The sequence below is a fragment of the Podarcis vaucheri genome (genome assembly GCF_965113315.1).
Source record: "Podarcis vaucheri genome assembly, chromosome: 7".
Taxonomy (NCBI): domain Eukaryota; kingdom Metazoa; phylum Chordata; class Lepidosauria; order Squamata; family Lacertidae; genus Podarcis; species Podarcis vaucheri.
Window position 1 is genome coordinate 674436 of NC_138765.1, and position 26464 is coordinate 700899.

The 26464-nt window shown below is 46.4% G+C and overlaps 2 protein-coding genes across 2 annotated transcripts; both read right to left on the bottom strand.

Annotated features, from left to right (window-relative positions):
- Positions 1-4892: 4892 nt before the first annotated feature.
- LOC309536903 (uncharacterized protein) lies at positions 4893-9352 on the bottom strand. The gene is made up of 2 exons (XM_082231293.1): positions 9091-9352; positions 4893-7470 (listed from the first exon to the last, which is right to left on the bottom strand). Exon 2 carries the CDS (start codon positions 7445-7447, stop codon positions 6461-6463), a length of 987 nt encoding a protein of 328 aa, XP_082087419.1. The 5' UTR covers positions 7448-7470; positions 9091-9352; the 3' UTR covers positions 4893-6460.
- LOC309536774 (uncharacterized protein) lies at positions 7724-25477 on the bottom strand. Its single transcript, XM_082231077.1, has 6 exons — positions 25405-25477; positions 21454-21948; positions 20471-20552; positions 19782-19864; positions 19346-19472; positions 7724-10870 (listed from the first exon to the last, which is right to left on the bottom strand). Exons 2-6 carry the CDS (start codon positions 21865-21867, stop codon positions 9384-9386), a joined length of 2193 nt encoding a protein of 730 aa, XP_082087203.1. The 5' UTR covers positions 21868-21948; positions 25405-25477; the 3' UTR covers positions 7724-9383.
- Positions 25478-26464: the final 987 nt, after the last annotated feature.

Consider the following 26464-nt stretch of genomic DNA (forward strand, 5'->3'; position numbering starts at 1 on the left):
CGAAGACCCATCTGAGTCCCCGCCTCTTGCACACCAGCTTAATACCCTAGCCTTGCTCCACCTCCTTCGCCTCTCCCTACGTCTCTGGGTCCTTCTGCCCCCCTGGGACTCCTCCCTTCTACTCTCCTCTGACGCTGACCCCCCTGATCCTTCCGCTTCCTTTCGGCGGGCTTTGGGACCTGGCTCACTCTCCGGGCTGCTTACTGCTCCAGCTTCCGCTGCATTTGAACTTGGCGCGCGCGCCCAACTCTCTACTTTCCTCTTGACCGTTGCCTCGCTCTCTGAGGAGGGCGTGACCACCCCTGACTCGTGCCCTCCCTCCTGCTGACGGCCTCCGGAACCCGATGCCTGGCTGCCTTCCTCCCTGCTGCTCTCAGTCTTGAGCGTGGGTCCCGACTTCCAGCTGCTGCTCTCTGAATCTCCTCTGTTCCCTTCCTCCTGGGGTGTCCCCCCGGATCCCCCCCTTGCTCTGCTCACTGGGGCTCCCTTTTGGGAGTCCTCTGACTCACTGCTTAGGCTTGGAGATCTCGGGTCGTCATCATCACTCATTCTCCCTTCGGCTTCCTCCCCCTCGCTCTCTGTTTCCACCCTTCTCTGCGTCTCTGCTTCTGAACCCCTGACAGGAATCATTTGAAAATCATCTATTGTCATGTCATACCAAATGCCCTAATTCGTATTCCTTAATTGGGGGAGACTTTAATGCTCGAATTGCCACAAATTGGGACCTACTAACCAAGTCCAAATGGTGGACTCCCCCATGTTTGGACAACTTTGACTTGGAATATACCAGAACTAGAACTTCAAAGGACAACAGAGTAAACAAAGCTGGAGTGACCCTTTACCAAATGGCCATTCGCCTGAATTTAGTATTCTTGAATGGCACCTTCCCCCCCCCCGATATACCGGGGGAGTTCACTCACCTGGGACCAGCATCTAACAGTGTTATCGATTACTTCTTGATCTCCGCAAATTTGGCCGTCAATGTACTTTTCTTCCAAGTTGAAAACCAACACTTCAGTGATCACCTCCCAATAGTGACCTCTTTGTCATTGTTCCGGTGCCAGAAGGACTATAAACACCCAGTCCTTCTGGAAACCTCATCAGCGATCAAAATAAGAGGGATCAAATGGTCCGAGGCTGTGGCCCAAAAATACCAAGATTTTTTCCACAGGGAAATCACTGCCTATCTACCTCAAATAACTACTGATTTACAAGATTCCAATTCAGTTTTGAAACTTTTCAACCTTCTTATAACAAACCTTACCTTTTTTACATCACCTCCTCAAAAGGAGAAAGTAGCGCATTGCAGTGCTGGGGCCCCTTGATTTAACACCTCCTGTAAACAAGCAAGATCCCTTCTTCGTTCCATCTATAATGAATATAAAAACTCTAATGCCCAGGCTCTACCATCCTCCTACTTACAAGCCAAAAGAGCATACAAACAGACTTTAAAGCTGGCCAAACGTGAGTGGTATCTAAAGCGTTGGCGAGCCTTGATTGCGGCTTCTAGATCCCGCAGACCACAGGAATTTTGGGCTTTGATAAACCAAAGAGGAAGGAAGTACCCACTGACGATTATCCCTGCGCCCACATGGGAACAATTCTTGAGTAAATATTTCTCCTTGGCAGAGGAATCCAACTCATCCACGGAATTCTGAGCCGACCATCTACCTTTGTGGCCCTCTACCGACCCAGACCTGATAATGAACTTGATATTAGATCTGAAAACGGGCAAAGCCCCCGGGACGGATCTAGTCCCTGCTGAGGCTATTGTTGCGCAACCGAGGTGGTGGGCTGAAATCCTGGCCAAAGTCTTTGACGCAATTAATTCTACAGGGCTTATCCCTAGGTCATGGAAGGAGGCCGTGATCATGCCAGTCCATAAAAAAGGTCCCCCTGCTGACCCTGAGAACTACCGGAACATCAGCCTTTGTCTATCATCGGGAAAATCTATGCAAAATTTTTGCTGTCTAAGCTGTCCCATTGGGCAAACGACTCAAATTTGATTGGCCATGAGCAAGCGGGCTTTAGGAACAATTATTCGACCACTGACCATATGGTAATTATGTATCATCTTGCCAGAAAATATTCTGCCCCGAGTCGGGGGCGCCTATGTGTCGCTTTCATAGACCTAAAGGCCGCCTTCGACAGTATCCCAAGAAACTGTCTATGGAAGAAATTAGAGAGATGGGGCATAGATAGAAGGCTGTTATGGCTTATAACCCAATTACATCAGGGGTCGTCGGCTAGAGTGAGACTCACACCGGCGGGAAACCTATCCAACGAGGTCCCAATAAATAGAGGTGTGCGCCAAGGCTGCATTTTGGCCCCACTCCTCTTTAACTTGTTTATTAGCGATATGAAGCTCATTCTGAATGAGTCTCAAGCCAACATTCATGCCCCCCGCCTAGCTGATTTCCGCTGCCCTCTGCTCCTATATGCCGACGATGCAGCGATCCTTTCCTACTCTAGAGTCGGTTTATGCAGAGCTCTAAAGACTTTTGCGGCTTATTGCAAACTCAACCATCTGACAATTAATCATGAGAAATCTAAAGTCCTGGTCTTTACCAGGTCTCGGAAAACTTACAGCTGGAAGTTGGATGGAGTCCAATTGGAACAGGTTTTCAAATTTAAATACCTGGGAGTCTTTTTTCACTACAACCTAAGCTGGAAGCCACAGATACAGTATTTACTAAACAAAGGGAGAACAATACTTTATACTCTACTCCATTTTTTTGCCGCCGACGGAGCCTCCCACATCCCTTCTGCATTGAAGGTATACCACGCAAAAGTGGTTTCCACCCTCTGTTATGCTGCCCCGCTCTGGGCCCCAGGGTCCAATTTAACATCGCTTGAGACATTGCAGAGTCAGTTTCTCCATCGCCTCCTGAAACTCCCCATGTGTGTGAGCAACGCAGCCATACGTTTGGAGTTAAGGATTGCATCATTGGAGACTGTCATCTGGAAGCGAGTCTTTGGCTATTGGCTGTCTAGCTGGCATAGGCTTCCCAACCATTACCTTTTCCAGTGCCTCTGGCGGGACGACTTTGTCAATCCGTGGGTAGGAAAAATCCATGCCAAACTCCTGAGCATCGGAATTTCCCCAGCGGACTCCCTAAAGATGAACTTATGCTCAGCCAAAAGCCTTATAGAGCAAAGATTAGCAGACATTGAAAATCAACACAACCTCGCCTGGGGTGGGGGTGTTTGCTCCACCAGGTATCACGGAATAACCCCACCACTTGGCCTTCCATCATACATGTCATCTCTTTCATCTGTACCACACCGACTTGCATTTATTCGTGCAAGGTTCAATGTCCTTCCATCGAACCTGCTGAGCCACAGATTTTCCAAGGGTTTGGTGTCTCCGCTATGCGTGTGTGACGGGAAAACTGTTGAACCTCTTCCACATATAATGTTCAACTGCCCCCTACATAGCATAGCCATTGCGCTTGGTTGGCAGGCCTGTTGAGTCACACGCCGCACTACTTTTGCAGGACACAGATCCCTCTGTAACTCTGCAGGTGGCGAGATTCCTGAACGCGGTTATCTCACACACAAAAACCACTAAAAAACAACATCATCAAAAACTAATCGGACAGTTATGATGAGAGTGTATGTCGGATCTCGTTTTCAGTTTTCCTTTTTCTGCGATCCGTCCCTTGGAGCTCCCCGGGCCCCAAGCTGTTATTTGGCTCTGCTCAATGACCCACCCTTGCATCGTGGTGTTCTCCTTCTGGTGCCAAATATATCGGTCTTTATGCCTCTGTCCTTTTATGTTTGTACATATTTTATGGGCTAATAGCCGTAAATAAATAAATAAATAAAATAAATATTTAAATACCTTTTTCAGTTCATTATATATCATTTCCCAGAAGGCCTTGATCCTTGGGCACGTCCACCAAAGGTGAAAGAATGTACCTTCAATCTCTTTACATTTCCAACATTTGTTATCGGGCAAATGATATATTTTTGCAAGCTTGACTGGAGTCATGTACCACCTGTACATCATTTTCATAATATTCTCTCTTAAGGCATTATATGCCGTAAATTTAATCCCAGTGGTCCACTTCTCCCAGTCAGCAAACATGATATTGTGACCTATGTCTTGTGCCCATTTTATCATTGCAGATTTTACCGTTTCTTCCTCAGTATTCCATTTCGACAGCAGATTATATTCTTGAAAGTATCTTAGCATTGGGTTCTAACAATTCTGTTTCTAACTTTGATTTTTCCACCTGGAAACCAATTTTTTTGTCCAAATTATAAACCTCTCTAATTTACTAATTTACTTTTTGGGCCACACAAGACACCTGAAGGCAGCCCTGTTTAGGGAAGCTTTTAATGTTTAATATATTATTGTATTTTAATATTCTGTTGGAAGCCGCCCAGAGTAGCTGGGTATAAATTTTTTATTATTATTATTATTATTATTATTATTATTATTATTATTATTATTATTATTATTATTATCATCATCATCATCATCATCACAGCATTACCTTTTAGGGGGTGTACTGAGAAAGGTGACAAGGACTGATTTTGCAGTCGTTCAGGGGAGTTTCATTTCCGAGGGTGCTGGAGACTTGAAATCAAGCCACAATTCAACTCAGCAGCAAGCTACACCCCCACTGTACAGCATTATTGCCAGTGTGGTGTAGTGGTTAAGAGCGGCAGTCATGTAATCTGGGAAACCGGGTTTGTGTCTCCACTCCTCCACATGCAGCTGCTGGGTGACCTTGGGTCAGTCACACTTCTCTGAAGTCTCTCAGCCCCACTCACCTCGCAGAGTGTTTGTTGTGGGGGAGGAAGGGAAAGGAGAATGTTAGCCGCTTTGAGACTCCTGAAGGGGAGTGAAAGGCGGGATATCAAATCCAAACTCTTCTTCTTATTATTATTTTACTTTCCACAAAACAAGATTCCACAATTAACATTGAAAATACGTGTCTCCCCCCCCCCACCTTCATATGTATATCTTTATCTTTTCATCATTATCTCTACTGAGATTCTTAAAATCTTCAAGCTTCCCCCCCATTCCCACTTCTGGTTCCTTATATACACCAAATTCTTCTGCATATCCATATCTACTATTAATCCATTATTATATCCTAAATTATCCAAATTTCTGGTAATTGCAAGCGTTTAGTCCAAAGCTGCTAATGTTTCAACTTGTTTAGTGTTCTTTGCACATATACAATAAATGTTTCCCACTCTTTTTTGAATTTCTCATTATCATAGTCTTTGAGCTTTGTTGTTAGTTTCACCATCTCTGCATAGTCCATAAGTTTGATTCGCCATTCTTCAAAGTTTCTTCCTTCCATCTTTGAACTAACAGGATCCAGGCCGCTGTTGTAGCATACATGAATATCTTGTTCTTTGGGTAGTTCAGCATCTATTGAACCTATTAAGAAAGCTGCTGGGTTTTAAACAAAGGTCATTTTAAACATTTTTTTCTGTTCATTATAAATCCTTTCCCAGAAATTTTTAATAATTCTCCAACTGAAGAAGTGTGCATGCACACAAAATAATATACCCAGAACAAACTTAGTTGGTCTCTAAGGTGCTACTGGACAATTTTTTATTTTTTTTAAATGAAACCAGACTTTCAAAAATCCCTCCGATCAAAGTGTGCCTTGCCAAACTCACAAGTATTTCCAGGTACTCACTCCACTTAATGGGTGTTCTCCTGCAGACATCAAGTTTCTTGGATGCAAGGTCATGTTCACAATTATAAATCCAATAAGAAATGAGAATGGGTTTGGGTTGCTTTTGATCCAACTTTCCCATCAGCAAGCTGCTGGCCATTTATATCAAATAAACTGGTAACTTTCCCACTTACAAACTTTCCCAATGCAGTGGCTATTACCTAGGAGATGGGGACGAACCTCCTTTTTATTTCTCTGTCTGGTGCCGAATTTAGTCGAATACAATCTTTTATAAAATCTTCTTTACCTTCCCATCGGCTGTAAGTAGTTTTGGGAAATCTCTGCTTCAGCCTAGAGTGGAGGCTTGTCTCCCACGGAGTTGCGCTGCTGCCAGGACCACTGGCTCCGTCACTGCTCCCCACACCCCTCCCCATGCCTTTCAGCAGAGGAATCGAGGGCAGCTGCAGAAGCTTTTGCGGGCTGCTGGACCCTCCACACCTGCAGAACCCTCTCAGGGGGTTTTGCGCACTCTGCCTTAGTGCTTCTCCCTGCTGCTCCACGGGGCTCAAGTGTCAGAGCGATCACTCGCACTCTGCAGTAACTCGCACTCCGACCGCCATCTGCAGAAACCAGAAGTCTCCCACTGTACAGCATTTTAAGTGTTTGTGGGAGAGGTGGTGTTGCTGTGTTGTTTTTCTTTTAGCTATTTATTCATGCTTTTACCTTGTATTTTATTTTGTGAACGACCCTGAGATTTTGTGATGAAGGGCAGTATGTAAATCTAAAAAATAATAATGCCTTCTAAAATTAAATCTCTACACAAACACTACTAGTCTTCCTCCACCGTGAGTTTTTTGATGGGAAGTGAGGCTGCTCTTATGTCTGAAGCTTTTTCCACACTCTTGGCACTGAAATGGTTTCTCCCCTGTATGAATTATTCGATGGGAAGCGAGATGGTAGCTGTGACTGAAGCTCTTTCCGCATTCCAAGCACTGATAGGGTTTCTCCCCTGTATGAATTCTTTGATGGGCAGTGAGACCTTCTTTCCAGGTGAAGCTCTTTCCACATTCCAAGCACTGAAATGGCTTCTCCCCTGTATGAATTCTTTGATGGTAAGTGAAACTATCCTTTCGACTGAAGCCCTTTCCACATTCCAAGCACTGATAGGGTTTCTCCCCTGTATGAATTCTTTGATGGGAAGTGAGATTTTCTTTCCTAGTGAAGCTCTTTCCACATTCCAAGCACAGATAGGGTTTCTCCCCTGTATGAATTCTTTGATGGGAAGTGAGATTTTCTTTCCAGGTGAACCTCTTTCCACACTCCAAGCACTGATAGGGTTTCGCCCCTGTATGAATTCTTTGATGGGAAGTGAGATTGGTCCTCTGACTGAAGCTCTTTCCACATTCCCAACAACAATGTGGTTTCTCCCCTGTATGAATTCTTTGATGGGAAGCTAAAGTCTGTTTCCAGATGAAGCTCTTTCCACACTCCAAGCACTGATAAGGTTTCTCTCCTGTATGATGTGATTTGTGGGAAGTGAGACTGTCCTTTCGACTAAAGCTCTTTCCACATTCCAAGCAACAATATGGTTTCTCTCCTGTATGAATTCTTTGATGGGAAGCGAAACTCTTTTTCCAGGTGAAGCTCTTTCCACACTCCAAGCACTGATAGGGTTTCTTCTCAAGGGGATTTCTTTGATGGGAAGAGGAATGGGAGCTCTGACTGAAGCTCTCTCCATAGTCTGAATACTGATATGGCTCCTCCACTGTATGGATTTCATTGTGGTCTCCCTTGTTCTTCATTTCCAATTCATCAATACCTGAAACTAAGAGGCAAACGTATTAGAGGCTTGGGAAGAAGTGCAGCTCAAAATTATGGAGGAATGCTAATTAAGGCTTGTGACAGGGAAAGAACTCAAGGGAGTTAGATGTTACAATGTTCATTTTGTTCTGTAAAAATGTCTAGTTTCATATACAAATCGAGTATTGGCTGTTTTCTCTCACTTAAGTTTTTAAAAGATTAACACAGCTTAACAGTCACATCAATTTGTTCAAATTTAAATATGGATCTGTACTACATTCATAAATAACGTGTTCTTTTATTATTATTTAAATGATGGACAATGAAGGAATGTTCCCTGTCCAAAATTAAGATATATTCAATATGCTCAATTGTTCAATATGCAGTAATAAATTTTAAGAGCTGGTGAAATATTTGGGAACACTGACACTGGACAGGCATGGTCTTAGTCAGCTGCCTTGTAGAGAGCAATGTAAGAGTAGGGGAACAAAAATGGAAAGCATATGGACTTCTGTGTGCTGAAAAACACTTTGTGTATTGAACAAATGTGTGTAGCAGCTGCCAAATTAAACTTCTTCCGTGGCTAAAAAATATAATTATGATGTGCATCACCTTAAAACAATTTGGATGTTTTCTTAAATTCTTGACATCACAGCATGCAGCAGAAACTTGTCATATTGGCATTATTATTATTATTCAAGTGTCCTTACTTAAATGTTACATTACTGCAAGAAGTTACAGGGGACGAGGCAGGGGGGCCTTCTCAGTAGGGGAACCCACCCTGTGGAACGCCCTCCCATCAGATGTCAAGAAGATAACTATGCAACTTTTAGAGGACTTCTGAAGGCACCTCTGTATGGGGAATTTTTAAATGTTTGATGTTTCATTATGTTTTTATATTTTTTGGAAGCTGCCCAGAGTGGCTGGGGCATCCCAGGGAGATGGGCAGGGTAAAAATAACAAAATTATCATTATTGTTACTACAGGGTTCACTGCCTGAGATTCAAAAGGCCTGGCTCTCCTTCCTCCTCTCCGTCTCAGAGGCTGGGCTTTCTGTCTCATCTCAAGGACTGCCAAAGCGCCAAAAAAAGCCTCTTGACTTCCACTCAAACAGTCCACATCAATCCTAAGCATCTCCTGTTCTGATTTCTATTTTTTGGTCTCCCTTTCCAGCTTTTTAGATTTTTCCTCCCTTCCTTTCATGTAGACATCAAGTGCTTCTGTTTTCTTTGTCAGTGTCTCTACTTTAGTGGTCAAATTTGTCACCATTTCACTATTTCTATCAATTCGGGCTAATAGCTTCTCCAACTTTTCCTTCATCTCTTTAGTCCGGTATTTTTTTAGGTCATCAAAAAGTTCCACCAATTCAGATGGGGACCTGTCCCCTGGGTCTTGCTCTGAAGATCTTCTACTCGGGCCTGGTGTTAACTGTTTTTTAACTGCCATAGTCAAAATCTCACTCTCCCTTTTCCAGCAACCCCTTATCAGTTTCTCAAGGCCACAGAATAACTCTTTCCTAAGAGATCCTGTTTCCTGTACTTTTCCAGCCCTCTCTCTTCCATCCAGCCTGATACCCAGAATGCATAAGCTGTTTAACATAAAATCCAGTTTCTCAAATTAAGATTCGAATTAACCAAATAATTACTTTAAGAGAGGAACCACAAGAAAGAAAAAAGAAACAATGTGTCCAAGAGGACACAGCAATTTAGATGTCCAGAGAAGAGTGGTTGTGTTGCAGTAATCCAATTCTCTTTAACTGTCTCACAGTAGAAGACATATTTTCCTTCGAAGAGCAGACTTGTCCAAACCTGTCCTGCTATTAGCTTTTTTAGCCAACTCTCAGTCCTTTTAAGAGCTCAAATGGTTTTTTAAAGAACTTTAAAAATGAGACCAGATTTTCATAAATCCCTCCAATCACTCTTGGCACTGAAATGGTTTCTACCCTGTGTGAATTCTCTGATGGGAAGTAAGATTGTTGCTTTGACTGAAGCGCTTTCCACATTCCACGCACTGATATGGTTTCTCCCCTGTATGGATTTTTTGATGGGCTGTGAGACTTTCTTTCCTGGTGAAGCTCTTTCCACATTCCAGGCACTGATAGGGGTTTTCCCCTGTATGAATTCTTTGATGGGAAATGAAACTTATTTTCCAGGTAAAGCTCTTTCCACATTCCAAGCACTGATAGGGTTTCTCCCCTGTATGAATTCTTTGATGCGAAGTGAGATTGGCGCTGTTAATGAATCTCTTTCCACATTCCACACACTGATATGGTTTCTCCCCTGTATGGATTTTTTGATGGGCTGTGAGACTTTCTTTCCTGGTGAAGCTCTTTCCACATTCCAGGCACTGATAGGGGTTTTCTCCTGTATGAATTCTTTGATGGGAAATGAAACTTATTTTCCAGGTAAAGCTCTTTCCACATTCCAAGCACTGATAGGGTTTCTCCCCTGTATGAATTCTTTGATGCAAAGTGAGATTGGCGCTGTTAATGAATCTCTTTCCACATTCCACACACTGATATGGTTTCTCCCCTGTATGGATTTTTTGATGGGAAGCTAAACTCACTTTCCAGTTGAAGCTCTTTCCACACTCCAAGCATTGATAAGGTTTCTCCCCTGTATGGATTTTTTGATGGGCTGTGAGACTTTCTTTCCTGGTGAAGCTCTTTCCACATTCCAGGCACTGATAGGGGTTTTCCCCTGTATGAATTCTTTGATGGGAAGTGAAACTTATTTTCCAGGTGAAGCTCTTTCCACATTCCAAGCACTTAAAGGGTTTCTCCCTTGCATGAACTCTTTGATGGGTAGTGAGACTTTCTTTCCAAGTAAAGCTCTTTCCACATTCCAAGCACTTAAAGGGTTTGTCTCCTGTATGAATTCTTTGATGGGAAGTAAAATCTGAGTTCCTCCTGAAGCTTTTTCCACATTCCATGCACTGATATGGTTTCTCCTCTGTATGAATTATTTGATGGGAAGTGAAACTTATTTTCCAGGTGAAACTCTTTCCACATTCCAAGCACTGATAGGGTTTCTCCCCTGTATGAATTCTTTGATGGGAAGTGAGATATAATTTCCTGGTGAAGCTCTTTCCACATTCCAAGCACTGATAGGGTTTCTCCCCTGTGTGAATTCGTTGATGGGAAGTGAGATTTTCTTTCCTGTTGAAGCTCTCTCCACATTCCAAACATTGATATGGTTTCTCCCCTGCATGATTTTTTTGATGGGAAGTGAGATTTTCTTTCCTGGTGAAGCTCTTTCCACATTCCAAGCACTGATAGGGCTTCTTCTCAAGGGGATTTCTTTGATGGGAAGAGGAATGGGAGCTCTGACTGAAGCTCTCTCCACAGTCTGAATCCTGATATGGCTCCTCCACTGTGTGAAATTCATTGTGCTCTCCCTTGTTCTTCATTTCCAATTTATCACCACCTGAAACTCAGAGGCAAACGGATTAGAGTCCAGGGAAGAAGTGCAGCTCAAAATTATGGAGCAATGCTCATTAAGGTTTGTGACAGGGAAAGAACTGAAGGGAGTTAGATGTTATAATGTTCATTTTGTTCTGTAAAAATGTCTACTTTCATAAACAAATCAAATTGAATATTAGATGTTTTCTCTCTTAACTATTTTTAGCTTAACTTGGTAGCATCTTTTTGTTCAAATTTAAATATGGATCTGTACTATCTTCATGAATAAAATGTACTTTTATTATTATTTAAATGGTGGCCAATGCTGGAAAGTTCCCTGTCCAAAATTAAGATATATTCAATATGCTAAGTTGTTCAATATGCAGTAATTATTTTAAAATAATTTTTATTGGTTTTCTTTTTCTCGTAACAAATATCCACTATCAATAACATTCATTTTCCAGTTTCTCCCCACCCTGTTGACTTCCCTCAGCTTCCATTTCTGGTTTATTACCTCATATATTACATTCTGCTATTTGTATAAAATAATATTTTGTCACATTGTAAAATTTCTTTTTCTCTATCAATAAAGCTGTAAACTGCCGAGTCCATGTGTCAGGGGTTCAGGAGCAGAGACGCGGGACAGGGAGGAAACAGAGAGCGAGGGGGAGGAATCCGAAGGGAGAATGAGTGATGATGACGACCCGAGATCTCCGAGCCTGTCCAGTGAGTCAGAGGATTCTCAGAAAGGAGCACCAGTGGTCAGAGCTAGGGGGGGACCCAGGGGGACACCCCAGGAAGGAGGGACCAGAGAGAGTTCAGAGAGCAGCAGCTGGAAATCGGGACCAACATTCCCAGCTGAGAGCAGCGGGGAGAAAGGGAAACAGGCATCGGGTTCCGGAGGCTGTCAGCAGGAGGGAGGGCATGAGTCAGGAGTGGTCACGCCCTCATCAGGAAGCGAGGAAACGGTCAAGAGGAAGGTAGAGGGTTGGGCGCGCGCGCCAAGTTCAAATGCAGCGGAAGCTGGCGCAGTAAGCAGCCCGGAAAGGGAGCCAGGTCCCAAAGCCCGCCGCAAGGAGGCAGAAGGGTCAGGGGGGTCCTCGTCAGCCTCAGCGTCAGAAGAGAGTAGGAAGGAGGGGACCTCGGGGGGCAGAGGGACCCAGCGTAGAAGGGAAAGGCGCAGGAGGTGGAGCAAGGCTAGGGTATTAAGTTGGTGTGCAGGAGGCGGGGAGTCAGACGGGACTTCGCCAGTCTAGCGTAGAAGACGTAGAGCTGCACGTTGCAGTTCGGAAATGAAACCTGTAAATCAATAAAGACTCTTATAAAATGAATGCTGGCCAGCGTGGTCCTAAGTGAGCTGGGATCAGGTTGCAGCTCTGACGCCATGTTTTTTTGTTTCTGTAGGAATGTTGTAAATGGTTCCCATACTTTTTCAAAGTCACTACTGTCCTTTTCACGCAGTTCAATATGCAGTAATAAGTCTAAACAAATTTTAAGAGCTGGTGAAATATTTGGGAACACTGACACTGGACAGGCCTGGTCTAAGTCAGCTGCCTTGTAGTGGGCGATGTAAGAGTAGGGGAACAAAAATGGCAAACATGAACTTCTGTGTGCTGAAAAATACTCTTTGTGTATTGAACAAATGTGTGTAGCAGCTGCCAAATTTAAACTTCTTCAGTGGCTAAAAAATATAATTATGTGTTGGGAAAAAGCACCAAGGCAAAAGCCAGCTCCAGATGGCTGGAATGCAAAACAGAATGCTGTTGTTTTGCACTGTACTATTGGAGAAAAGGTGGAGCCTATTCTCTGTACTGAGCACCGGATGTTAGCTCAGAGTGTCATGTGACCTGTGCTGGAAGTACAGGGGTGGAGTTTGTGTCTCTTCTGATGGAGTCTGAAGGGAACAGACGCATTTCTATGTACTGTTGAGTGACAGGAATAAAACATGTAAAAGGACTCCTGTCTGTCTCATTTCCCCTCCCTGGGGACAATGCAGGGAGGGAGAGAAGAAGAGAGAAGCAGAGGGTGTGTTCTATCTCACGTCTAATGAGAAGAATCGCCGGGTTTGTTTACCTAGCCTGCCGGGGTCGCAGACGGAAGGTAAACACAGTATCTTGCTCAATTGCCTCGGGGGAGGCCAGGTACCTCTGACTGTGAGCGAAGATACTAACATTATGATGTGCATCACCTTAAAGCAATTTGGATGTTTTCATAAATTCTTGACATCACAGCATGCAGCAGAAACTTGTCATATCAGCATTATTATTACTCAAGTGCCCTTGCTTAAATGTTACATTACTGCAAGAAGTTACGGGGGACGAGGCAGGGGGCCTTCTCGGTAGGGGCACCCACCCTGTGGAACGCTCTCCCATCAGATGTCAAGGAGATAACTATGCAACTTAGAGGACTTCTGAAGGCACCTCTGTATGGGGAATTTTTAAATGTTTGATGTTCAATGCCTGAGATTCAAAAAGCCTGGCTCTGTTTTGGGATGGAGTTTGTTTGGTTCAGTCGTGGAATCTGTGCCATCTCCAATGTCAAGCGACTCTTTGGTCAACCAGAGAGAGACAGAAGCAAGAACAAAAGCAGGAAACTGGACTGAAGCTACTCCAACACCCCAAATCACTCTGAAGCCTACATTTAAGAAGGCCTGGGCAGTTCAGACATCCTGGTCAGGGTTTTAAAAGGCAGAACTGGAGGAAGAATATTCACAGGGAAAACAATCAATAGCCATCCATCCAAGGTTTGCTGTGGGAGTGTTAGCATCCCAGGTGCTGTGAGTGGCGCTGTTGAGCCTCATCGAAATATCAGAGGTTCATCACCTAGATATATATCTTGAATTACAGGGACTTCCGGGTTAGCGCGAAAAGGTTAATGGCGGATTCCCTCCGAGCTCCGGAGGGAATTGGCTCCGCGGAAGACGGGTCCTGCCGCGGCAGCGACGCAGGGACCCTCAGAAACCACAGGTGCTGAAGCCTGTGGACTTGGTGACTCGGCGGGCACCATTTGCACCCTCCCCGACCCGCAAAAAAGCCTTTTTAAAGGCTTCGGAGTAGGGGACGGAGAGTGGCGCGGTGCTGAGAGTAGGCCGCTTCTTCTACGGAGTGAAGCCGCAAGCCATGGCCTGAGAGCGCTGACTTCTTCCTTTGAGCATTTGGATTACAAAAGTAACAACCCGTGAGTAGTACGGAAATTGGACTTAAAAATCTATTTTTCCTGAATTCGGTACGATCGGGGGAGGTGTTAAAAGGAAGTCCGCCCCCCGTCTTGCAGACAATTTAAAGCAAGAATTGGATAACTAAGGTCGAGAGACCAGGGCTATCGACTGTCTGGCTCCGAAGCGCCCTCTCCGATTGCATGGAGCCCGGACAGCCCCGTGGTTTTCTTCGGAGCTGAGGGCGATGAAACAATCGCTGAGACGGCTAGAGCGTCGGTGGCAGAAAACTCACTCCGAATCTGACCGGACACAGGTTAGAGCTCAACGTCGAGCCTACCAAGTGGCGATAGCGACGGCGAAGAAGACTTTCTTCACCGCCTCTATTGCATCTGCAGAAAATAGTAGCAGGAGACTCTTTCAGGTGGTCCGCAATTTAACGGAACCACCTTTACCATCGGGGCCTTGTAAAGACCCCAAGATCTCCTGCAACGATTTTGCAAAGTTTTTTGCAGATAAAATCACTCATATTCGGAAGGAGCTAGACACCACCGTGGGAGCAGGGCTGGGGCGGGAGAGTGCTAGAGCCCTGTCTGGTCAAGTTGCATGGAATCAATTTCAATCCGTTACCCCCGAGGATGTGGACAGGCTGCTTGGACGAGTGAAACCAACCACCTGTCTCCTTGATCCTTGCCCATCCTGGCTTATAAAAGCTAGCCGGGAAGGGCTGGGCGATGGGCTCTGCGGGGTGGTGAATGCTTCCCTCTGTGAGGGAACATTCCCAGATCCGCTGAAAGAGGCGGTCATTAAACCGCTTCTTAAAAAACCATCTTTAGACCCGGCCAGTATGGCCAACTATCGCCCAGTCTCAAATCTTCCATTCTTGGGCAAGGTGATTGAGCGTGTGGTTGCTGAACAACTCCAGGCACGCCTGGAGGATGCGGACCATTTGGATCCCTTCCAATCAGGGTTCAGGCCTCATCATGGGACTGAAACTGCCTTGGTCGCACTGGTTGATGATCTCCGGCGAGCTAGGGACAAAGGTGAGAGTTGTTTCCTAGTTCTGCTGGATCTCTCAGCGGCCTTTGATACAATCGACCATAACATCCTTCTGGACCGTCTAGAGGGGTTGGGAGCTGGGGGCACTGTTATACAGTGGTTTCGCTCCTTTCTCCTGGGCCGTGTTCAGAAAGTGGTGGTGGGGGATGAGTGTTCAGACCCTTGGGCCCTCACTTGTGGGGTGCCTCAGGGTTCCGTCCTCTCCCCCATGCTTTTTAACATCTATATGAAGCCACTGGGAGAGATCATCAGGGGGTTTGGACTGGGTGTCCATCAATATGCAGATGATACCCAGCTCTACCTTTCTTTCAAATCAGAACCAGTGAAGGCGGTGAAGGTCCTGTGTGAGTGCCTGGAGGCGGTTGGAGGATGGATGGCGGCTAATGGATTGAAGTTGAATCCTGACAAGACAGAAGTACTGTTTTTGGGGGACAGGGGGCGGGCTGGTGTGGAGGACTCCCTGGTCCTGAATGGGGTAACTGTGCCCCTGAAGGACCAGGTGCGTAGCCTGGGAGTCATTTTGGACTCACAGCTGTCCATGGAGGCACAGGTCAATTCTGTATCCAGGGCAGCTGTCTACCAACTCCACCTGGTACGCAGGCTGAGACCCTACTTGCCCGCTGACTGTCTGGCCAGAGTGGTGCATGCTCTAGTTATCTCCCGCTTGGACTACTGCAATGCGCTCTACGTGGGGCTACCTTTGAAGGTGACTCGGAAACTACAACTAATCCAGAATGCGGCAGCTAGACTGGTGACTGGGGGCGGCCGCCGAGACCACATAACACCGGTCTTGAAAGACCTACATTGGCTCCCAGTACGTTTCCGAGCACAATTCAAAGTGTTGGTGTTGACCTTTAAAGCCCTAAACGGCTTCGGCCCAGTATACCTGAAGGAGCGTCTCCACCCCCATCGTTCTGCCCGGACACTGAGGTCCAGCGCCGAGGGCCTTCTGGCGGTTCCCTCATTGCGAGAAGCGAAGCTACAGGGAACCAGGCAGAGGGCCTTTTCGGTGGTGGCGCCCGCCCTGTGGAATGCCCTCCCATCGGATGTCAAGGTGATGGAAAACTACCTGACATTCAGAAAACATCTTAAGGCGGCCCTATTCAGGGAAGCTTTTAATGTATGATATTTTAGTGTTTTTTGGTTTCTGTGGAAGCCGCCCAGAGTGGCTGGGGAGACCCAGCCAGATGGGCGGGGTATAAATAATAAATTATTATTATTATTATTATTATTATTTTTCTCTTTGTGAGACAAAAGTTATTAATTTCACGATTTGGCATTAGAAGTATTTTGCTGGAGGATAAGAACTAACTTTTAGGAGCTGACGTGCAACCCCCCGGGATCCGGGAGCGATCCGCGAGAGAGCCTGTTGAGGAGGTATAAAGAGTTTGACAGCTGTCAAACGAGCTGTCAATGTTAGAAAAAATTGCCTTTTGTTATTTCTGCTGGCTAATTTTGATACATTTGACTTCAAGTTGTTGAAAATAAAGAAGAAATAAAAACAAAGTAACTTGACTGTTGGAGAAAGAATACTAAGTAACCGGAATCCCTCTAGAGGGGGTTCTAAGACATTACAATGGCTGCAGATGGAAAAATACAGGCTGAGTTGGATAGAATGTTCTTTCTCTTGGGAAAATTACAAGATCAGAGTGAAGCTTTGGCTACAGATGTAACAACCTTGAATTTTAAAGTAAATAAACTTGTTGATTGTGCCGAGGACTTAACTCAAGAAGATTTTGCAGCTGAACAAGAAGAGATATGTGCTGATTCAGAGGAGTGGGAAGGAGGAGCTGAAATGCCGCAGGTAAAAAAGGACGACCAGAGGCCTGCAAAAATGGATTACAAGGAAAACAAGACCTGGATGATGAGAATTTGGTTTGAATTTGAGAATGAAGATTGGAGAGATCTCCCCATGGGGAGATCGGAAGACCTATGGATTACAAATTTGATTAAGACGAAAGTTGGAGCTTTAGGGACATTTGGATTTAAAAGGAATAAGAAACATAATTTGGGCTCCACTTTTGAATATGGAGGTCTGGTTGGAAGAAAAATAGACCCTACTGGGACAGAGCTTCTCCGAGACTCGATGTCCAACATAAAGGACTACCAACAAAACCGGCAGAGAGGGACTGAGAGAGATTTGAGGGCCTCGGATGTGAGGGACCCAGGTTGAGAACTGATAGATTGATGGATATTTTTTGGGGATCGAAACCGGGAAAGGGGGGGGCCCGAAAGTTTTGGATCCAAAGGGTGTATAATTACCGTAAATTTCGCTCTATAACACGCAGATTTTTTCTCCTAAAAAGTAAGGTGAAATGTCTGTGCGTGTTATTGAGCGAATGTGTGGTCCCTGGAGCTCATTCGCCGGAGCGCAGGGGCAAAATAGGGAAGAGAGAAGGCGGAAGCTTTCCTGCATTCTGCCTCAGGGTCTTACTGCCCACCTGCTTCTGTTGCTGCGTTTGCTCAAACTCAACAAAGAGCAGGGAATCCCCTGCCCTCCTGGCAAGCAGAGGGTTAAGGAAATGATCACGTCCTTCCTTCTTCCCTAGTCTCACACACACTGTGTGCAGGCTCCAGCCCACCACTTCCTCCTCTCTGTGCTCTAGTCTAGGGACTCGCAGGCAGCCGAAAAGCATGCAGGTGGGGGAGAGGGAGAGAGAGAGGGAGAGAGAGAGAGGGGGGGGCTGGCTTGGGGGGGACGACTTTTGCTTTACAATGGTAGGTTTCTCATTTCTTTTCCAAAAGCAAGAGAGCCCTGCCCCCAGGCCCCCTCCAAATTACAGCTTCTCCAAGCAATGTACTGCTGGAGGGAGACAGTATGCTTGTTTGGAAGAGAAACCCTGCTTCCCTGCTCGTAAGTAACAGCAGGCTGGATTGCAGAGTGAGACATGGAAATCTCCTCTCCCCTTCATTAAAAGCCTAATACTCTTCTTTGAAGAAGTATAACGTGAGAATGTTTTATATATATATATTTTAAAGTTCTTTTCCTCATTGTGTGCTATACACTGATAATTGCTGCCACAATAACAATTGATTGAAAATGGAATTTAGTCTCCCCCCCCCCATAGAGAGCTGTTCTTCAAACGTTTAGCCTTAATACAGTGGCTGATGTAATACCCTTCTGCTTCACTAGGCATTTTATATAGGGACATTAAAATTGATTTTCTACATCTTGGCAGATGAAAAAAAAGTGTGTTACATGCCCTATTGCCCAAAAGTGTGCAAGCACAGAGCAAAGGTTGCAGTGACAGAGGTGGCCAAAAAAGAAATACTGTAAATAAAAAAGAAATCATACTTCGTATATCCTGTCTGGCTTGGGGGGGGGAGGGCTTTTGCTTTCCTTCCCTCCCCATTTAAAACATGGTGACAAAGCACGGATCCACATGGATCCTCAGGATTTTTGCATTGGGTCACCCCAAATTCACCATCAGATCACATTACATGTCCATGGCTACAGTCTGTACCAAAAAATCACGCACCCACTGTTGCCTGGGGCTGCAATGGTGCAAAAACGTGGTTACAAAGCATGGATCCACAGGATCTTTGCACTGGGTCACCCCAAATTCACCATCAGATAACATAGCATGTCCATGGCTACAGCCTGGACCAAAAAAATCACGCACCCACTGTTGCCTAGGGTCGCAGTGGTGCAAAAACGTGGTTACAAAGCATGGATCCACATGGATCCTCAGGATTTTTGCATTGGGCTACTCCAAACTCACTGTCAGATCACATGTCTGTGGCCACAGCATGAACCACAAAAATCATACATCCACTGTTTCGTTCAGAATATTTTTTTTCTTGTTTTCCTCCTCTAAAAACTACGTGCGTGTTATGGTCTGGTGCGTGTTATAGAGCGAAAAATACGGTATATGTTGCTTTCGATGTTTTGTAATTAATATAAAAAATTGGGAAATTTGTGGAAGGGAACTTGGGTCGACCTTAGAAAAGGACGGAAATGATGGGTAATGTGGTTTAATCGAGGTTTATAAGTTAAATTTGGTTAATTAAGAAGAATTAAGTAAAATATTAATAAGGTAAAAGTTGTAGACAAGAACTTGCTGAGTTAACTATTGGAATTGGGATGCAAGAAGGGGAGGTGTGGGGAAGTCAGGGGAAGTGGTTAAGAAATTAAGGATTTGAAATTATATATGTTTGTCTTTGTGTTTCTATGTCTGTATTGTGTATTGTGTGTGTCTATATAAATTGTGAAAACCCAATAAAAATTTTACAATATATATATATTGAATTACAAAACAGATAAGATGATCCAATAGGGAGCCTTACTGAGAGAGTCCCACATCCCACGATTCTCCTCCATGACCTCCTGATGCAGAGCTCTCTGGTCAGGATCCAGCAACGCCCACTCCTCATCTGTGATATAGACAGCTACATCTTCAAAGCAAACTGTATCCTAACAGAACAGGGAAAAGGCTGTCCTCTTAGAGAACATTCACTTGGCTCTGTTGTTTTCTACAGCGGCCAGACCCCTCTCTGCCTTCCTCATCCCTCTCTCCTGCTGCAGCTTCTGCCTCGGAGTCTGGGCTGCTCTCTGCCACAGACTCCCTCTGCTCCCTGAGCCCTCTTCCCTCTCCAGCTTCAGACCCCTCCTCCTCCTCCTCCTCCCAGTCGGCTCCCTCTTCTCTGGCTCCTCCCACCATTCCTCTGCATCCAGCCAGTCTGCATCCAAGCAGTCCTTCCCCACAAGGCTCCTTCCCCCTACCTGATCTGGGTCCACAGCTGCTGCCTCCCCTCCACCACCATGAAAAGATGAAGGAGCAGGTCTTGGTGGCATCATTCCGTCACCTGAGAGAGACCAAGGTAAGTGGGAAACTGTAAGTGCATCTCTACGTACAGATGGGGCTTGTCCAAGTCTCCCCCTACTAGCTTCCGGTTCCGCTCTGCTTTAATGGAGGCAGCGGGAGATCGTTGGCAAAGGAAAAACAAGGATGACTGAGGGTAATTCTCCTTCCAAGTTGCCCCCAGGGACAGGGGAGAACGGGCTTCACTCCCAGTTCGTCTCGGTACCAGGCTCCGGCTCCAGCATGGATTGCGAGAGGCAGGAAGGCGCTGAGTGCAAACACCCTTCACCTGCCGAAAACCCTCCTTCGCTGCCATTAAGAAGCAGAGGTTCTCCTGTCAATTAAAGCTCAATTTGGACTAATGTACAGGTGTTGCTGGAAGGGATGAGATCATAAACTGTGGAATTGAACCAGCTGCAGTGAACGTCTCCCCTGCTGAGTACATTTGTACATTTATACCCATTTCATATAATAGTTGTGCAAAAATACATCTCTCCCCCCGCTCTGGGCTCCAGGTGTCTTCCCTCAAAAGATGCAAAGAAATCACAGATTAGTTTCAAAACCAAGAGAATGTGACAAAACAGGGGAGAAAACACTCCTTCCTCCTTACCCAGAGGCCTCACTCTGGCGTCCAACGAAGTCTTCTCTGTCTCAGAAGAATCAAGACCCATTTCTGCCAAAAGATCCTTCCTCTGAAAGAGCAACAAGGATTCAAAACAGAGAATGGGGAGAAGGGTTAGAAAAGGAATGGCAAAGGCAAGCGCTTTCGGGGGACAGAGGTGAAAGCTGCTTCCTGCTTCTGCTAGACTGGTGTCTGGGGTTGGCTGCCAGGACCATGAAACATTGGTCCTCACGGATCTTCACCGGCTCCCAGAATGTTTCCAAGCACAATTCAAAGTGTTGGCGCTGAACTTCAAAGCCCTAAACGGCCTCAAAGGCCCAGTATACCCACAGGAGCGTCTCCATCCCCTTTGTTCAACCCGGACCCTGAGGTCCAGCTCTGAGGGTCTTCTGCTGGTTCCCTCTCTGCAACAAGCAAAGTTACAGGGAACCAGGGAGGACCTTCTCGGTAGTGGTGCCTGCCCTGTGGAATGCCCTCCCATCAGATGTCTAGGCAATAAGCAACTACCCTACTTTTAAAAGACATCTGAAAGCAGTCCTGTTTAGGGATATTTTTAATGTTTAATGCTGTATTGTGTTTTTAATACTTGGTTGGAAGCCACCCAGGGTGGTTGGGGAAACCCAGCCAGATAGGCGGGATATAAACAATAAATTATCATCATCATCACCATCATCATTATTACAGGGAACAAGGCACCAACCCTGTGGAATACTCTCCCATCGGATGATAAGGAGATAAAGAACTGCATAACTTTTAGAAGACATCTGATGTCTTATTATGCTTTTCTATGTGCTCGAAGGCACCCAGCCACATGGGTGTGGTATTAAAATAATAACAACAACAACAACAACAATAACAGCAGTAGTAGTAGTAGATTCCCAAAAAAGGATGGGCCATTAAGAAATGATTTGGGAATACTCTCCCTCCTCTTTGGAGCCCCTTGGGAGTATCCAGAGGAAAGTCTCTCTCACCTGCTGCTCTGCCTGCTTCCTCTCCTCTGCCTGACTCAGGAGGAAACCTTCGGCCAGGGCCACTGCCTGGGAGGTGGTCTCCGCTCCGCATTCCCTCACCCAGCTCTCCATCTCCAGAGGAAGGACAGCCAGGAACTGCTCCAAGATCACCAGGTCCAACATCTGAGCTTTCATGTGCCTTTCTGGCTTCAGCCACTGGTGGCAAAAGTGGTAGAACTGGCTGCAAACCTCTCGGGGTCCTTTGGCCTCCTGGTAGAAGAACTGCCTGAGCTGCTGGCTCTGCACCTCTGAGCAAAGGGTGTCCTCCTCACCCAGGATCTTCTGCACGGATTTTTCCCAGAATTCCCCACTGCTCCCCGTTTCCATGGCATGGCCTCTTCCTGCTTCAGGGCCAGCTGAGTCTTGCTCATCCATCTCTGTTCCCAGGAAGTCTCCAAGAGATCGGAAAGTGCCCCTTGGTCCTCTGCCAAGTTCTAATGGAAGGTGCAGCAAATCCTACGAATCAAACACATTCTTCTATTATAAGATCAATACACAGCCAAGAGAAGAAGAATGTTCCCTGAGCAAGCGTGGGAAGAGGAGGAGGAGGAAGAAGTCATAACTGTGAATGACAAGTGAGTCATTTGTATCCCAACCCCACTTCATAGTCCAGAGCTTCACCCCAATCCAGCCATATCTGCTTGGGTGGCCTTGGTAAGCAGGAGGGCCCATGTCTAGCTCCAGCCACTGTCCCTTTGGCACAGACAGGATGTGGCCATGGGACTTCCTGCTCTGGATCCGAGGGGACGGTGGCAAGGCCCTCTGGGTGGAACTGCCCTGGAAGACACCTCGGAAACTGGCTCCAAATGCAGCGGTTGGGTTCTCAACTGGGTTCCCTCTTTTGCTAATGGCATTTCTATCCCACCTTTTTCTCCAACAGGCTCCAGGTGGTGTCCAGGACTGGACCCAAGAGGAATGCTGGAGACCCCCTTCCCTCCTCCTGAACCTTCCCGAGAAGAGGAGGACAGTACAGTGGTGCCTCGCATGACGAAAATAATTCGTTCCGCAAGTCTTTTCGTCTTGCGATGTTTTTCGTCTTGCAAAGCACGGTCCATCGCAACTGCGCCTCTTCAAGCGGCTTTTTAAAAAAAGCGCAAGACGTTTTCGTCCTGCGAAGCAAGCCCATACGGAAATTCGTCTAGTGAAGCAACACAAAACCGATAAACCCTTTCGTCTAGCGAGTTTTTCGTCTTGCGGGGCACCACTGTATAGATTGACAACACTGGTTTGCAGAAGGTCATAGTTCAGAGGCTGCAGAGGGGAGAAGCTGGGAAATATTGGGAGAGCAGCAGGAGGAAGCAGCAGCAGCACCAGGGGAGAGACAGCTGACAGACTCTGTGTCTTCAGAAAGCATTCCTGACCCCCCTTCTCCCAGGAGCCAGCATGCATTGAGAGTAGGAGAACAGGAAGCTCAGAGGCAGAAAGCACAGATCAGCCGACGCAGGGATGACGTAGAAGAGGAGAGACAGAGGGGTGGGACTTTACTCAGAACAACGCCATTACTGCAATGGAGAGGCGCTGTTCAAAGTCTCTCTCTGTAAGTATTGAATAAAGGACTCGGCAGGAACTCTTCTTGTTGTCTACTTCTTGGCTGGCCACAGGGGGGGGGGGGGATGGGATTCCCTGAAGCCTGACAGGTGGCATCTACCCCTCCTCACTGAAGACCCACGAAAATCCTTTGGCATACATGTAGTTCCTGTTTTAAAATACCTGCATTGGTTGCCAGTTCATTTCTGGGCCTAAGTTCATCAACAGACCAACACTTTATATTGTTTAATTGGCAATGGAAGAGGAGAAAGGCCCATGACTCACCCTTAATCGAAGCACAACCACAAGGGCTTTGCCATGTGGAATGCTCTCTGTTCTCTGCTCACTATGTTCTATCCTGCATTTTTGGTTATATTCAAACCAATTCATTAACCATCTGCCAAGCAAGATGGCTTCCTCCAAAGAGTCTTGGGAACCGTAGTTTATTAAGGATGCTCACAGTTCTTAAGAGACACCATCCAGCTGCCCCACTAGATCCTAAAAAGATATTGAAAAGCTTTGAAAACACACAATTAATTTAGGTTCTCTCCCCCCCACCCGCCAGCAGATGCTTTGGCTGCCCCCCCCCCGGGAATTCCTGGCTACGCCCATGGCCTCCATCCTCCTTGTCAGCGAGTCCCCTAGCAACTCTCATCACTCAAGTGTGGGGGTTGCCTCTTTCGCGCCCACCCTCCGCTTGCTTCCTTTCCAGGAGGGCCTCTCCTGCCTTGGATTCCTGGGGCATTTAATGACCAGCTCCAGTCAGCATTCCCTAATGTAGAAGCAATTCTGAGAATGTTCATTTGAATGATGAATGCAAATTGCCATGGAGAAAGATCCTTTTCTCAGCTGAAGAGGATAAAAAATGAATTTAGAACAACAAAGTTTCAAGATAAATTATGTTACCTCAGCATCATGTGCACAGAAAATGACAAGCTATGCAGTTTATCGTTTGATGATATCATCAGCGATTTTGCTTTGGCAAAAGCAAGCAAAGTACTGTAATTTAGATCATGTTTGTGTACTGTTTGAATCCACAGTATACAATGAATCATGATAAAATTATACAGCTGAATGGGTATGGGGTAGATGCAATAATACAATTAGTCCTGTTTAATAATTTTTTGATGTACAGGCATATATAGTATTGGTATTATTTATGAATGATATATTACTAGAAATACTGTCATTTACACTCAGTAAGTGTAACAGGGTACAAAAGTCTGCTGTCCCAATGAACAGTGTGGACTACTATGGTGATACTGCATTGATATTATATAAAAACACATTGTATTAACTACAATTGCATTGTACAGGTTATACCACTTAATTTCATATTAATAAAGCTATTTATAATTATTAGTAGTTTGCCTCATATATTTACACCTCTTATTATTTCATGTTATATCAAGTTTCTAGAGACTTGATTATGAGTCTTTGTAAATTGTGTTTCTGAAGGAACTTTTGTCATTGCCAAATGCCAATGGGTTTGCATTATTAAGTTTGTTATGAATAAAAAAATCATTTCAAGTTAGAGCTTAATAATTATTTCACTATTAATATACTTCCTCATTGTATTTCACTATTAATATACTTCCTCATTGTATTTTAGTTCAACAATGACTTTGATAAAATACATATTTTGCTAAGTGCAAATGGCTTGAGATAGAATCCTAGAATCCTAGAGTTGGAAGAGACCCCAAGGGCCATCGAGTCCAACCCCCTGCCAAGCAGGAAACACCATCAGAGCACTCCTGACATATGGTTGTCAAGCCTCTGCTTAAAGACCTCCAAAGTAGGAGACTCCACCACACTCCTTGGCAGCAAATTCCACTGTCCAACAGCTCTTACTGTCAGGAAGTTCTTCCTAATGTTTAGGTGGAATCTTCTTTCTTGTAGTTTGGATCCATTGCTCCATGTCCGCTTCTCTGGAGCAGCAGAAAACAACCTTTCTCCCTCCTCCATGTGACATCCTTTTATATATTTGAACATGGCTATCATATCACCCCTTAACCTCCTCTTCTCCAGGCTAAACATGCCCAGCTCCCTTAGCCGTTCCTCATCAGGCATCGTTTCCAGGCCCTTGACCATTTTGGTCGCCCTCCTCTGGACACTCACAGATACCTCTGAGCTCCGCCAATTACCACCTTGCAGATATTCAGTGCAAAAACAGCGACCATTTGCTGTGGCCCCCGAGCAGCTGGACTCCTTCGAAAGGGCCCCATTGCCTTCCTCCGACCTCACCCCGGCCCTCTTTGGGGGCCCCCGGCTCCTGGGGGAGGGAGTTCCACGGGTTCCCCCCCCGCAGCCCCCCCATGCCCCCCCCGGGCAGTCCTGCCCCCCCCCTCGCCCTTCTCCCCGAGGCGGAACAGAGAGGAGACCCACCAAAGGCCCGCGGGCGAGGGCGAAGCCGCTCTCCACGAGGAGACCCTCTTGCAGGAAGTGACGGAGAGGGGAGCGGTCCTCTCTAGGAAGCCAGCTCGGTGCCCCTTAACCCTTGGCGAGCGGGGCGCGGAGGAGCGCCGGGCGTTGCGCAGGCGCAGAGCTGCTCCCTCCCCGGAATGGTGGGGGGGGACCTTGGCGGGGCCTGGGAGGGTGCGGGGCCCCCGGGCCGAGAGGAGGGGCGCCTGGCCGGGAAGAAGCCGGGACTGGGCGCGTGTGCGTGGGAAGGGGGAACCCGTGTCCGGGAGGAGGAGCCCGTCTGCCTGCCCCCATGGGGCTCCGGGGCTGGGAAGGGGCGTCCGGGCGGGGGAGGGCTTATGGGGGGGGGCGAAGGGACCAGATCGGGGGACCCGGGGGTGTCGAGTCCCGCCTGGCTCTCTTGGGGACCCCTGGGCAGCTCTGGCGGGGGGGGGCTGCGGGGGTGGGAGGTGGGGGGGGGCTGCCCTGTCCCAGCAAGGGGGGGTCTCCGGGGGCTGAAAGAGCAGCTGGAGGGGGGGGGGAGACGTGCTTCAGAGACATTGCATACAAATGTATGTATTCCGCTTGCCAGTGGTGTAGAGTGGGGGGTGCGGGGGGCTGGCCGCACCGGGCGCAACATCTGGGGGTTAGGGTTAGGGGGTGCAAATCCACGGGTTAGGGGGCGCAAATACATGGGTTAGGGGGCGCAAATTACTTGCCTTGCCCCTGGTGCTGACAACCCACGCTACGCCACTGCCGCTTGCTTGTGTATTCTGTATTGTAGCATATGTGCTTTGTTCCTATATTTCAGCAATAAATATCATATGTTCTTATCTGTTAGTGAAGCTGCCTTTGAAACAACGCAGAAGCAGTCAAAGGGATTTTCCTAGGAAGCCTTTTATTCCACCTCTGGTGACATTGTGTGTTCTGAACACACTGACATTCTTATAAGTTTGTGGGTGCCAAATGGCCCAAAATTCCTGGATTCCATAAGTGTTGCATTTGATTTAGAGTTGGGTTGGGTTGCCAAAACTGGTTGCCAGAC

What these genes read in the sequence shown, in the direction of transcription:
- LOC309536774 (XM_082231077.1), bottom strand. Translation starts at nt 21,867, where the DNA reads ATGGATGAGCAAGACTCAGCTGGCCCTGAAGCAGGAAGAGGCCATGCC. An exon ending in GGAAGCAGGCAGAGCAGCAG is followed by an intron (nt 20,553 to 21,453) that starts GTGAGAGAGACT and finishes TTGCTCTTTCAG; the next exon opens with AGGAAGGATCTTTTGGCAGA. An exon ending in CGCCAGAGTGAGGCCTCTGG is followed by an intron (nt 19,865 to 20,470) that starts GTAAGGAGGAAG and finishes GGTCTCTCTCAG; the next exon opens with GTGACGGAATGATGCCACCA.
- LOC309536903 (XM_082231293.1), bottom strand. Translation starts at nt 7,447, where the DNA reads ATGAAGAACAAGGGAGACCACAATGAAATCCATACAGTGGAGGAGCCA.